Source organism: Dasypus novemcinctus, chromosome 20 (genome assembly GCF_030445035.2).
Source record: "Dasypus novemcinctus isolate mDasNov1 chromosome 20, mDasNov1.1.hap2, whole genome shotgun sequence".
Classification (NCBI taxonomy): Eukaryota; Metazoa; Chordata; class Mammalia; order Cingulata; family Dasypodidae; genus Dasypus; species Dasypus novemcinctus.
In genome coordinates this window covers 16,114,166-16,128,083 of record NC_080692.1, presented here as the reverse complement: position 1 = coordinate 16,128,083, position 13,918 = coordinate 16,114,166, and the positions used below count along the sequence as shown (strand labels likewise).

The 13,918-nt window shown below is 39.5% G+C and overlaps 1 protein-coding gene across 2 annotated transcripts in view; it reads left to right on the top strand.

Annotated features, from left to right (window-relative positions):
* The first annotated feature begins 375 nt into the window (after positions 1–375).
* LOC101429786 (aldo-keto reductase family 1 member C23-like protein) overlaps positions 376–13,918 on the top strand; it is a 36,195-nt gene continuing 22,652 nt past the window's right edge. Inside the window, exons 1-5 of one of the 2 annotated variants that reach the window (XM_058282466.1) lie at positions 376–721; positions 3,756–3,923; positions 5,186–5,302; positions 6,240–6,317; positions 10,023–10,145. In XM_058282466.1, the coding sequence (XP_058138449.1) occupies positions 575–721; positions 3,756–3,923; positions 5,186–5,302; positions 6,240–6,317; positions 10,023–10,145 (633 nt within the window). In that variant the 5' untranslated portion in view covers positions 376–574. The remainder of the gene's footprint in view (positions 722–3,755; positions 3,924–5,185; positions 5,303–6,239; positions 6,318–10,022; positions 10,146–13,918) is intronic. The other variant, XM_058282465.2, reaches the window with a different exon arrangement.

Sequence of the window (13,918 nt, the reverse complement as noted above, 5' to 3'; positions counted from 1 at the left end):
CAAAATCTATTATATATTTACATGCCAATGAGCTTCAGGCGAGGCACTGGTTTCATTGTACCATCTACAGATTACATAATCTTATTACAAAACAAGAAAAGGAGGAAAGAAAAATGCAATCAATGCAGATGTTTAAATGCTAATTTTTCTTTTAATTTAATACTTTCCATTTTAACTAAGACTGAAATTTTGAAAAATGCTCATTAGTTATTCACTGATATGTTAATGTGGTATAAGATATTTCAGTGTTTTAAATTACATATTATCAAGTAGGGGTCTCATGAGGAAGAAAAAGAAGAAAGTTAATTATTATCTGGAAGTTTCTAATCTATGAAATGACCAACAAAACTCTTCAAATAATTTAGGACAACGGGTTGCAGATTTTGAGGAGAATAATGAGTCCCACAAATAATTAATGATTTCTTTATAAATTACTGTAATAAACCGAAGAAAAAAGAAATCCAAATAAAAAGACGCCAATTCTATCTCACTTCATGAAACATGACTTTTAGGAATGGCCTCTCCCAGCACATTATTTGCTAACAGTTGAACAGGGCAGTCACAACATTGCTTAATGTTTTTCATAGCTCTGGTGAAAGCAGAGGGAAGAAGTGTGCTTATCGAAGTGCGGGAGGCAATGGATCTCAAAGATCATCGTATGAAGCTAAATGATGGTCACTTCATTCCTATATTGGGCTTTGGCACTGCTGCACCTGAAGAGGTAAGAGTACAGATTTAGGTTTAAGAGTAGAAATGGAAATAGCCCTAGGGAGGGTGGTTGTCCAGCTGGATTGTTGTAGAACCCAGTTCCTGTGCGACTCTGGAGATCCATTTCATCTCGGTTTTGTCTGGTTAGAGCCATTCTATTGATAAAGGGAGAAGGGCGACAATCTTCAGTAAGTGCTTTGGGGCCTCATACTGTGGTCACCTACTCATTAATCTGGTATGGCTGTTTAGAAGAAATAAAACTCAATAGTCAGGGAGCTTGGTGTCAGCCACCTGCGTTGAGATTGATTGCAATGAGGAACTTTCTGTACAACTTATAATTCAAGAAATCTTTCCTCCATCCAAGTACACATGGTCCAGAAATGTCCATATGTCAATAGTCTTGGACTTGAAAGTAGTGACGGATGGGAAATGCTGCAGTGGAGTAGGGTAGGTCGCTGAGTGCCAGGCAAGAAATAAGAAAACCTGGCATGAACACTATTTCCTTCCTCTTTGGACCTGGAAAACTCGGCCTAAAAGGGAAATACGACATCTTTCAGGGGAAATGCTATCTCACAAGGGCTAGTCTTCAATTCGCTATCCTCATTAATATACTTTAGGTGTAAAGGAAATAGGTAGAGTTGTTCCTCTCACCTGAGAGTAGGCAAAGTGGACACTTCACTAGATGGATGCTAGAAAACTTCCATCCCAAATTTTTCTTTCTGGCTATTTAACTGCATACCAAGATACAATTTGCTTAACATTTCAGTCTTATTTTTCTAAGCTGTAGTGTGGACAGAAAATTTTAAGAGACATTTTGACAAACAGCAGGCAGGACTTGTTTTCTTAATAGTGCAATGGGTTGTGAAGAAAGAGACAGACCATGGACAGCACGAGGCTTCAGCCTTGTCAGTCTCCAAGTGCTGGACACCAAAGGGAAGGCGCATGGTGGACCAGCCGTGGCACTTGGAGCTCAGTACCTAATTCTTTGTAACTGTAGAAAAATGAAAGGCACTTAACAACAAATGAAAGCAAAGAGTTGCTTCATTTCTTTTTTGTCCATTACCAAATGCACTTAAAAGTTTTTCTCCAAAGTTGGTAGATATTCTCTTAACTCAGATTTCCCCAGAATTGCATCATCTCCCATTGAACTGGCTTTGGCTTTCAGGTTTAAGTCTACTTCACTAATTCCTTACAAGATATAATTCATTTCTACTGTAAATCTATATCCTCCGAATGCATATTTTTACTTTTAATGTATAATGTCATGCAAATGGAGTGGTTACACAAAAGAATTACCATAGTAGACTGCTATACTTAGACTTGTCTTCTAAAAAGCTTGTCCTTGGCTAGACTAGGAATTTGGATTTGAGGAGATGTGTATCATTCCTCTAATTGACAAGGGTGGTTAAGTGTGTCTAAAATGTATAAATATTGAATTTATGCTGAATATATGCTCTCCTTTCAGGGGACTGAAATTTTTTTCTGAACTGGGCAGTGAGCCCAGGTTTACATAAGTAATCCTCCTATAAAAAGTTAGGGTATTGAGTCTGTAGTGAGCTTCATTGGTAAACAATATTTCTAAAGTGTTGTGAAAATTTGCTGCTAGAGACAGACAAAGGAGATACAACCCCAAGTACTGGTGCTCCTGAGGTCTATGGAGACACACAGATTCTATGGTCATCTCAGATGGCTCTGAAGTTCATTGCCTTGTCAGTGGGCCCTACTTTGGAATTTGTGCTCCTGATATGATGGAGTTGGACTCAGATGTTTCCTCTCCATGCATGTCTCTTCTGTCACTTTTACTGAACCTGTGATTGGTGCTGGGGTTTGTGTATGCTCAGGAGCTTTGAATCTTTGAACTGTCCATGTGCCATCTGGGCCCGGAACCTCAGCATGGTTGCAACACCTACTCTCCGGTTCGTTGGACATACCCAGGTCAGCTGATGGGGAGGTGAGAATGGTTAACCACCATACCAGAGAACTGAGAGTATCTACAACTACAAGCAGGAGAATAGCATCCATCAACCATGTGGGGTCTAAGCCCCTCTCAATTTATAGGTGGAGTGGGCTTCACCATCCCAGGGTCCACAAGATGGAGGCATATAATATGGATTGGAGTGGAGTTGCTGGTCATCTATTATAGAACTGTTGAGATTCTAGCAATGGAAGAAATTGTATCACTGATGGAGATTGTGGCCAAGGAGTTGCTGAGAACAGAAGAGGGAGGAAGAGGTGTGATATTGGACATTTTTGGTACTTACAGTTGTCCTGGACTCTATTGCAGGGACAGATGCAGACATTGTTTATCTTGCCATAACCCACTGGATGGACCGGGGAGAGTGTGCACTACAATGTAAACTATGGTCCATACAGTGTGGCAGTGTGGCAGGTTGTATTCACCAAATTCAGTGAATGTGCCTCACTGTTGAAAGGGGATATTGGTGTGAGAGGAGCAGCGGTGGGTGTGGGTGCGTGGGGTGGGGTGGAGAGAGGGGTATAGGTATATGGGAACCTCTTATTTTTAATTTAACATTTTGTGTGAACTATTTATCCTATTTCAAAAAGACCAAAAAAAGCTCATTCCAAAAAAAAAGAAAAAAATTAATTTATGGATGGAGTAATTAAGCATCTTCTCTATCTTCACTGAAGAGAACTCTTGACCTTTTTTGATTGGTTCCTCCTTACTTTGCCACAGGAACCATTTTCCTTTGCTGATTTGCTTTGTAGGCTTTCAATGTAATAAATCACGCTTATACACTAATGTTCAGTCCTGTGAGTACAGCAAATCGCTGAACCTGAGGTTGGTCTTGGGGAACTTCAAAGCTAATGAACAACAATTCCAATTCCCCAGGACTCATAGTCCCAAAGATGACCAACATTCAATACTAATCCTGAAAATCCTAGGAAAACTGGGACAAGCTGATCAACCTACATGCAAAACCAACACTGACCAGGGGAAAGATTGATTCTGGTGAAAGCCACTACTTGGGGCATGACTTCCAGTCAATCAAATGGATATCCAACTTCTGCCTTTGTTGCATCTCTAGGTTCCTAAGAGTAAAGCAGAAGAGTACGTCAGATTAGCTATTGATGCTGGGTTTTACCATATTGATTCTGCCTATGTATATGGCAGTGAAGAGGAGGTTGGACGAGCCATCCGAAGTAAATTTGCAGATGGGACTGTGAATAGAAGTGATATTTTCTATACCTCAAAGGTGTGCATCTATTCTGTGTTTGTTTTTGTGCATTTGTGAAGTATGATTTTATGTGGAAAAGACCTGATACTATTCATTGAGTAACTGTTTATTGAGTTATGCTCTTTCAAACAACTTTTATTCATACATTTGGGGGGGGGGTGGTTAATCACTGCTGTGTTCACATTTTGTGAGTTTACATCAAAATAAAATCTGGTAATTTTTCCAAGCCTCAGCCCAGGCAGTGGGATTTGGTGTGGATTACAGCTTTGAAAGATCTGTGATCAAATTACAGCTTTCCTTATCATCTATGTGACTTTGTAAAAATTTCTTAACCTTCTGAGGTTAACGTTCTTAGTTCTCACTTTGTCAATAAGAGAGAGCCATATAAGAGAGCTGTTTGAGTACTAAACAAGATATAACTGAAGTTTCTTTTATTTTGCCCACACATATTACCATGTTCAAACCAATTTTCCCCTTCAGGTATATACACAAATGGAATGCTAATATTCACCCACAGTGTTTTATGGGAATGGAACTCAATGAATTGTGGGAAAATGTTTTATATCTTCTTTAGAACATAAAAGAGATAATGGTTATTATTATTATTTGATAATGAATTTTACACCTTCTATTGCCCAGTAGATTTGCAGACAGTATAGTTGAAACAATAGAGTTTATTTGAATATGTCAAATTAAAAGAGAACACAAGATGAAAGGAAAATTTTTCCATGTATTCATTGAGTATTGAACCAGTAGAAAACTGTGTAAATATTAAATAGAGCAATCCAGTCCAGGAGTGGCTTTAATGCCCTTGCAAAATGCATGTGGGAAATTCCTTTTTATAAAACTTTAAATGGAACTCTCTTACCAAGGCTATTTTTCAACACCATGCACATCCTTTATACACAAAAAATCTCAATCCTCTAAATTGTTTTCTTGTGGTAATTTTTTCATTTCTTGTCCATATCCTTGATCTTTGTTCTCTAATGCAATACAAAATAGTCTATATCAGTCTTAGAATGTAGAAACCCACATAATTAAAGGGATATTTAGATTAGTAAAGGAGAAAGATTCTGAATAAAAACTAAAGATCAGTTCTATTCCTACTGATTACAGTCTAGGTTCATCAATGACCCAGATTTAGGTTAAAGTCAATAGTGATAGCAAGTAAGTTTACTTCTGAATATGCTAAACTAGTCACACTAGATCTGTTATCAATTTCCTGATCTCCTTTCAGCTAAAGTATTAATGCTACATATCCTTTCTTTTGGTTTCTGCAGCTTTGGTCCACTTTCCTTCGACCAGAGTTGGTCCGGCCAGCTTTGGAAAGATCACTAAAAAAACTTCAGATGGATTATGTCGACCTCTATATTATTCATTTTCCATTTGCTATGAAGGTTAGAAATTTGCATGATCAAAACAGTTTTACTTACTATAGCAGTACGATCTTCACCTTGCACAGATGGTTGAATTATCCTTTTTTTAGGAGGTTATGAAAGTAGGGAAGAATCCTAAATAATATTCCATGATTCACATTTTATTGAATAATCTTTATATACTTTGTTCCCTATTCCCTGCCTCCAAGAGATTAGAGTTCAACAACCTCAAAGTCTTTGCCTCAAAAACTTGAGCAAACAACTTGGCTTTGTCAAAGGCGCAGACCTGATTATGGCTCCTGAATTTCTTGGGGAAGTTCACAGACTTCATGCAGAAACTGCCTCATGTTGGCCTACAAGGCCTTTTCCACATCTCTCACCAGTTTAAAACAAAAAGTGTGTTTGTCATTATTCACTCTAGGTGAATATAAAAGTAGCAGCCTCCACAAGGACATGTAGGCCCTTGATCTAACTGTTGGCACGACTTCAAAGTCGGGTTTGTAGCCTGCTCTTAACTACCAATGACTGGGCATAAGGAGTCTAGATGAAAAGTAGCAGAAGCTAGTTTATGTAAAACTAAGTTTATTTGATTATACAAATGGGAGGTCCAAGGTGATACAAGGTTTAAGGAATCCAAGTTGTTTCCAGAAATGTCTATTTTTCTCCATCCCTTGTCTCTGCATTCGTTCAGTTCAATTTTATTATTGGCCCACAATGGCCAATATGACTTTGGGGGGCAGGTCAAGGCTTCTAGGGATTATTATAAGAAATGTGTCTTCTAAAAGTCATCCCTTACAACTCTATACACCCCCCAACTTTGCAACAATTACTACCTGAAAAGCTTTGCTCCATCTAACTCACAGAGCCTTAGTGGCCCAGCTCTAGATGTTCATGACACCTTGACTAAAGGCACAGGCATTATTTCGTGACTTACCTAAAATGACTCCTTATATTCCAGACTGGAGAGGAGCTTTTTCCAGTAGATGAAGATGGAAAATACATATTAGACACAGTGGATCTCTGTGCCATTTGGGAGGTGAGTGCTGTTCCTCAGAGAATTCAGTTCATACAAGGAAGCCAGGATAGGAAATCTGTTTCATTCATGCACTAGGAAGACTTCAGGAGTGTCACTAGATGGCCTTCCACCCAGTACTTTCAAATTACTGTCAAGAATTGATCAAATGATTCCAAAGTCCTCTTCAACGTCTAAAGTATACTGATTCTTTAGTAGGACTTTCCATCACATGAAAGAAGCTGACAACACCATGGCCATCAGGGAAGCAAACAGAAAAACCTTTTCTTAGAACGTGTAAGAGGGAAATGATCTATCCTTTCTAGATGGATGCAAACAACTTGGACAACAGATTTATAGTTATACTGATAATATCACTTTTACCATCATGTGCTGCCAAAAATATTGGCACATGCAAAATTACAGAAAAAAATATGGGAATTTGGAACATCAAGTGCAGCCCAATTCCAAGCCTTCTCTTCCACTGGGAATGAGAGTAAGACATGTTTACCTGTAGTGGACTTCCTCTCAGGTTTTGACAAACTGAAATTATTATTTTTTGAATAATCTTGCTATCTGCAGCTAATACGATTCTTGGGAATGTCTATTACCATAAACTAGGTCACAATTTCCCTTTTGGAACAGAATTCCTTTGATAATTTTAATCATTAGAACAACATGCCCTGATAACTCAAAAACTGCCAATGTTTTTCTCTTCCTCTAGTATCCTATACTCCTCCTTGGAAGACTGAATCTCTGTACTGCCCTGGCAGGAGATGAGAGAGATATTTCCCAGTGACTTTCCTTTTGCTCTGGCTACCTGTCCAGTGCCCACTCTACAATTTGTTATTCTATGTGCTGAACTAGTGGACATTTTACCATTTCTCAACATATTTCTTTTTGTAATCTAACCAAAGACTTTCTGACAATTTTGCTTTATTCTGTCTGCTATACATAGACTTGAAATTATGATATTCATCTATTAATCTATTATTGAAAAAATTATTTAGCAAACAGTTATTTTGTGTAGGGTATAGGGGCAAAAAATGTCCTTGCACTCATGATCCTACATTCAAGTCAGAGGAGATAGACAATAGCAAGGTGAAAGGTAAACATATGTTTGTCAGATAGTGGTAAATTATTTGGAGAGAAGTAGTGCAAGGTAAGGAGAATGGGGAGTTTCATGGAGAAGGGGGATTTATTATTTTATAGAGGCTTCTAGGTGAAATCCTCATTTAAATGGAGACTTTTGAGGAGAAATATGCAGAGGGGTGAGTCATGCAGATATCCAGGGGAAGCTAATCTGGGAAAGAAGACAGCAAGTTCAAAGACCCTTAGGTGGTAGAGTGCTTTGAGTATGAAAAGAGAGACTTTTCAGAAGACTGGAAGAAGACAGGATGGCTGTTGAAGTCAGAGAGTAAAGAGAGGACGAGCTCAAGGATAGCCTTTGGGAAGGGTTTTTATTTTTTTCAGTATGAGCTTTGAAGCCATTACAGGGTTTCATCTGATTTACTTTTAAGTAGGATCACCGTACATTTGCACTGACAACACAGTAGTGAAAAATCACATGAGGTTTTTAAAATTTACATTAATTGTAAATTATTAAGATAAAAAAATCAGTTCACCAATGTATTAGTCAGCCAAATGGGTGCTGATGAAAAATGCCAGAAATTAATTGGTTTTTATGAAGGGTATTTATTTGGGGTAGGAGCCTACAGATACCGGGCCATAAAGCATAAATTACTATCCTCACCAAAGTCTATTTTCACTTGTTGGAGAAAGATGGCTGCTGATGGCTGTGAGGGTTCAGTCTTCCTGGATTCCACCCTTCCAGGGTCTTGCTTCTCACTGGGTTCAAGGTACCTTTCTTCATGGGATAGCTTTTCTTTCCTCTGTGTGCTTATTTCCTGGGGCTCTAGGGTAAGTCTTCAGCACCAAACTCCAACCTCAAACCTCCAAAATCAGAAACCCCAAACTCTGTTCTTTGCTATGCCTCTTATCTGTGAGGCCGCACCCACCAACAGTGGTTAATTCAAGCATATTCCAATAACTATTTTTGAAATTCATAACCATATCAAACTGCTACAATCAATAACATGGTTTAATTGGAAAATGGCCACATTTGTCTAGTGGATTCTGTATTGGACAGGATGGATTTGGACTATTTACATCATGAGAGAAAGTTATAATGAAGAGCACTTTATCTAAATGCTGTGGACTAGAATATAGAAGGATAAGGCTGGAAGAAGGGAGAGCAGGTAAGGGGATGCTAAATATTCAAAAAGAGAAATGATGATATTATAGCAAAGAAATTGTGAAGGTTATAAGAATCAGTTGGGTTCTGGATGTATGATGAAAACAGAAATGACAGGGTTTTCTTCTGGAATGGATGAGGAATGTGAGACAAAGAGAAGAACTGATGAACATTAGGTCCTTGGCCTGGTCAAATAGAAAGGTGCAAAATTAGTTTACCAAAGAACTTTTGATGCAAAGTACCAAAACTGGGTTGGCTTTTATAAAGGGGATTTTTTTTGGAGTAAAATCTTACAGTTTCAAGGCCATAAAAAGTGAAATTCAAGTCACCATAAGAGGTGATTTCTCACCAAAGTCAGCTGCCTGTGGTGAAGCAAGATGACCACCAAATTCAGCCAAGGTCTGCACTTTTCCACAGCTGTGGACAAACACGGCAGAGGGCTTGTCTCTTACAGGGCCTTTCAGTCCTGGAGGTTCCGCTTTCTTCCTATGTTGGAGTTCCCTTTTCCTGTGTGTATTCATTTATATCAGACTTGGCAAGAGGGCAGACTCAACCTGAATCATGCCTCACTGATGTAGTCTAAGTTGAAAATGTCTCATACAAACCGGAATGAATTCAGTTCAGAAACGTAACTGTTCTCCTTTTGGGATTCATAAACGAATTTCAAACTGCCATAGGTGAAAATGGCATTCCCTGAGATGGAGAAGACTAGAAGAGGAAACAGGGTAGGGGAAATGATCATGAGTTATGTTTTGAACTTCTTCAGAATGATATGCCTATTCAGACATCCCGATACAGATGTTGGGTAGGCAGGGGAATCTAGAATTCTACAAATATCAACATCTTGGAAAGGTATGGCAAGAGATATCAAATTGGGAGTCTTGGGCACGTAGATGGTATTTAAAGCATGAATCTGGATAAGGTCATTGAGAAGGGAGAGAAGATAGAGAAGAGACAAGTTCTGAAGACTGCACCTAAAAGTTTCCAATATGATAGTTGAGAAAGATGAAACTCTGGGAAGAGAAGAGTTCAGGTAATTAGGAAACCACCAAAATAGTTCAATGACTGGAACCAAGTGATGAAAGTGTATTAAGGAAAAATTATCAACTGTGTCCAAATGCTGCTGCTAGGTCAAATGAGATAGGCATGATTAGATGTATCAAAGTGATGGAGAGAGCCTTTGTCAATGTTAAAGAGAGAAAGGGAGGGAAGGATTGGGAGCAGTGAGTATGGGCTTCTGTTTCCCTCATTATGCAACTGTTTCTCCTGTTTTCCATAGAAGGAAACAGTCATTCCTTTCTATTTAATTCATCACCTTCCATTTTTAAATTTTTACATTTTTCTTCTGTGACACAGTCAAAGTCAGTCAGCTTCATGGTCATTTCTTGACATCTCTTCTCCCTAACAGTTCTCTCAGCATTTCTTAATGTATAGTCAATTTTTCATATTCCTTCTTCACAATCTCTTCTTCCCAGGCCCTGGAGAAATGTAAGGATGCAGGACTGACCAAGTCCATTGGTGTGTCCAACTTTAACCACAAGCAGCTGGAGAAGATCTTGAAAAAGCCAGGGCTCAAGTACAAGCCTGTCTGCAACCAGGTGAGTAGCCTCCTTAGCCCACCTGGGGCTTACACCTTTCTGTTCTTCCTATGCTTCTTCTTGCACCTCTGCCAGATGCCTATGCATTCTCCTGCCCTACTCATCTTACCCTTGCATAACAGAATATTCTATAAAGCAGCTCATCAGTCTAGAAGGACAAGGACAGAACCCTTAATCATATCTCTACCTGGTAAAGTTTTAGTGAATGGGGTGGGGGGACTGAACATTTAATTATATGGAAGAATTTAGGGGAAAAACAAGGTCTAGGAGAGTTGGAAGAGTCAATAACAGCTTATGAAGGACCACGTGAGCTTTAAAGCATGAACAGAAATTGGTGGGTGAAAAGAATTTGGGAAAGATCTTTATAAGGAAATCCACTAAGCTTGGAAATGTGAGTATTAATGAAGGAAGAGTAAAATAACATCAGATAGGTGTTAAGGGATTGTGCTGAGTCTTGGGGCCTGGATCATTTGTCCCAGTTTTTGACCAAGGAAGCAAGACCATGGAAGCATACATATGGCAAAAATCAAGAAGAGTCCAGTTTGAGAGATGAAGTAACCAGTTTATGGTGAAGGTAAAGTTGGAGGAAACCAACTGTAAGGGGCCTTTAGTAAGAATATAGGCAAATCTTGTCTTGTCACTGACTAGATCTTGGTCTGGTTCTCCTCCCTGCTTTCTGCCATTAAAATTACTGTTTAAAAGTATCTATTCAGAGACTGGTTCCTTGGTCTAACTTACTTTTCATGAACTGGAACCTAGGAGTGGTAGAGGGTCCTAGATTGGAAAATATAATTACAACGTTCAAGAATATGTTTTTTATATGTAGTGATATAACACAATGGCTTTAAATAAAGAAACATTTAAAATTTTATTGGGTTCTAGCATTAACTTTGCCTCTAATTGTTATCAAAATTTTCAAAGAAAGTCAAATTTAAAGAATGATATAGTTAACCTACATATTTTACCCCAATATAAAAAGTGCTTTGCCACTTTTGTCAAAGGTATGTGTGTTGTTTGGAACTTTGGATACCCCAGAAAATCATGTTCTTAGAGTTGATCTTATTCTTGTGAGTGTGAACCTTTTGTCCGTAGGACCCTTGGAATCGGTGTTTTCAGTAGGGCATGTCCCAGGGTGGATCTTTTTTTTTTTTTATTTTTTTATTTTTTATTGACTTTGTAATAATATTACATTAAAAATATATATGTGAGGCCCCATTCAACCCCATCCCCCACCCCCCCTCTCCCCCCCGCCAACAACACTCGTTCCCATCATCATGACACATCCATTGGATTTGGTAAGTACATCTTTGGGCACCTCTGCACCTCATATACATTGGTTCACATCATGGCCCATACTCTCCTCTATTCCATCATGTAGGCCCTGTGAGGATTTACAATGTCCGGTGATTACCTCTGAAGCACCATCCAGGGCAGCTCCATGTCCCGAAGACGCCTCCACCTCTCATCTCTTCCTGCCTTTCCCCATACCCTTTGTCCATTATGTCCACTTTTCCCAATCCAATGCCACCTCTTCTATGTGGACACTGGATTGGTTGTGTCCATTGCACCTTTATGTCAAGAGGAGGCTCAGATTCCACCTGGATGCTGGATGCAATCCTCCCATTTTCAGTTGTAATCACTCTAGGCTCCATGGTGTGGTGGTTGTCCTTCTTCACCTCCATCTTAGCTGAGTGTGGTAAGTCCAATAAATCAGATTGTAGGTGCTGGAGTCTGTTGAGGCTCAGGATCTGGCTATCACATTGTCAGTCCAGAGATTCAAATCCCCTAAATATATCTTAAACCCCAACATTAACTGCACCTCCAGCACATTAGCATGAAAGTCTTATGAAGGGAGATCCCATCTGAGTCCAGATTCATCACACATAAACACCATTTCCAAAGAGGGGCCATCTGCCCTGGTAGTTAACCCCATCGGCCATGACCATAACTCCCATGGGTCTCTTTAGCCCTCAAAGGAACCAATATCTGGGGGTTGTATCTGCTTTATCTGTCTCTCTGACTCTGCTCAGTTGTGCATGAGGGCAAACCTTCTGCCAGCCTCCAGACTCTTTTTTAGAAACTCGTAGCCATATAAACTCATTTCTCCTTTCCATTTCCCCCTTACTTTAGGTCAAACAGCATTTTAAAGTCATGGTATTTTATGTAGACATGGATATTCTGCTGATCCGCATTGAACCTTCCGTATAAGGTCATTTTCCAGTTGCATCATCAGTTGGTAGTTGATAGTGGTCCCTCGTTGCCAGGGAGGCTCATCCCCGGGTGTCATGTCCCACGCTGGGGGGAAGGCATTGCATTTACATGCTGAGTTTGGCTTCGAGACTGGCCACATTTGAGTAACATGAAGGCTGACAGAAGGAAATTCCAGGGTGGATCTTAATCTTCTTACTGGAGCCCTCTATAAATGGGATGAACACAGAGGAAGAAAAACCACAGAAAGAAGTAACTGAAATCTGCAAAACCTGGGAAAGAAGAGAGAGAGAAGTAGACACTGCCATGTGCTTTTCCATGTGACAGAGGAGTCCACGCTCCCTGGCAGCCAGTCTTTGGGAATAAAGCATCACTTCATGATGCCTAGATTTGGACATTTTTCTCAGCCTCAAAACTGTAAGCTTTCAAGCTAATAAATTCCCATTTTTAAAGTCAATGCCTTTCATGGTATCTGCTTTGAGTAGTTCAGCAAACTAAAACAGATTTTGGTACCAGTAGAGTGGGGTGCTGCTATTAAAAAATACCAAAAATGTCAAAAGTGTTTGTAATTATGTAATGAGCAGGGGTTTGAAGAACTGGGAGATGCTTAAGAGAAAAGGCCTATATTTCTTTGAAGAAACTGTTGGTAGAAGTATGGACACTAAAGGTACTTCCTAAAGGCCTTCCTAAAGGTCTTAGACAGAACTGATGAATGTATAATTCCAAACTTGAAGAAAGGTAATCTTTGTTTTAAAGTGGCAGAGAACTTGGCAGAATTGTTTCTTGATATCAGCTAGAAGGCAAAATTTGAAGTGATGAACTTATGTATTTGACTGAGGAGATTTCCAAAGCGAATGTGGAAACTGAATCGGGTTTCTCCTTCATGCTTATAGTGAAATCTGATCTGAAAAAATAAGCTGAGAACTGAACTCCTGGGTACAAAAAAAAAAAAACGCAGAAAATTGATGGTTGGGAAAATTTTCAACTTCCATAAAGCAAGTCCCCAAAGAATAGTGCTCCATGTGAGAGTTTTACTGAACATGGAACCATGACAGCCATTTCAGTGAAAGTTAGGATTGGAAATGCAGGTATCCCGAAAGATTTTTTGTCTGATGATTTGGACTTCTGTGTACTACATATGAAACCAAATTTTTTGCAAGATCTGTATGAAAGGAATCACTGCCAACCTGGACTGAAAGTGACAGAAAAGGGGCACATTGAAAGAAAAATCATTTTGAGTGCAGGAGCACAGGACTATGCAAGCTAAGGTCTAGACCGAAGACATCTTCTCAAAGCAAGACAGAAAATTCACCCATGTGTGGAAAGGGTGAGGATGCATGGGCACTTGGAGAGGATGGGCTGTCTGCCCTGTTGTTCAGGAAGATTGTTACCACCCCAGTTTTCTCAGATGTCGGAGGGTTTGCAGAGAGTCCAGACACCACCTCAATGCTTGGCAAGGATGGATCTGAGAGCCTGGTCATCACTCCAATGCTTTAAGATATTGGAACCTTTATCCCAGTATTTGCTGAGAGCATGGCCGTGGTGCAAGTCTTTAGAAAGGGTGG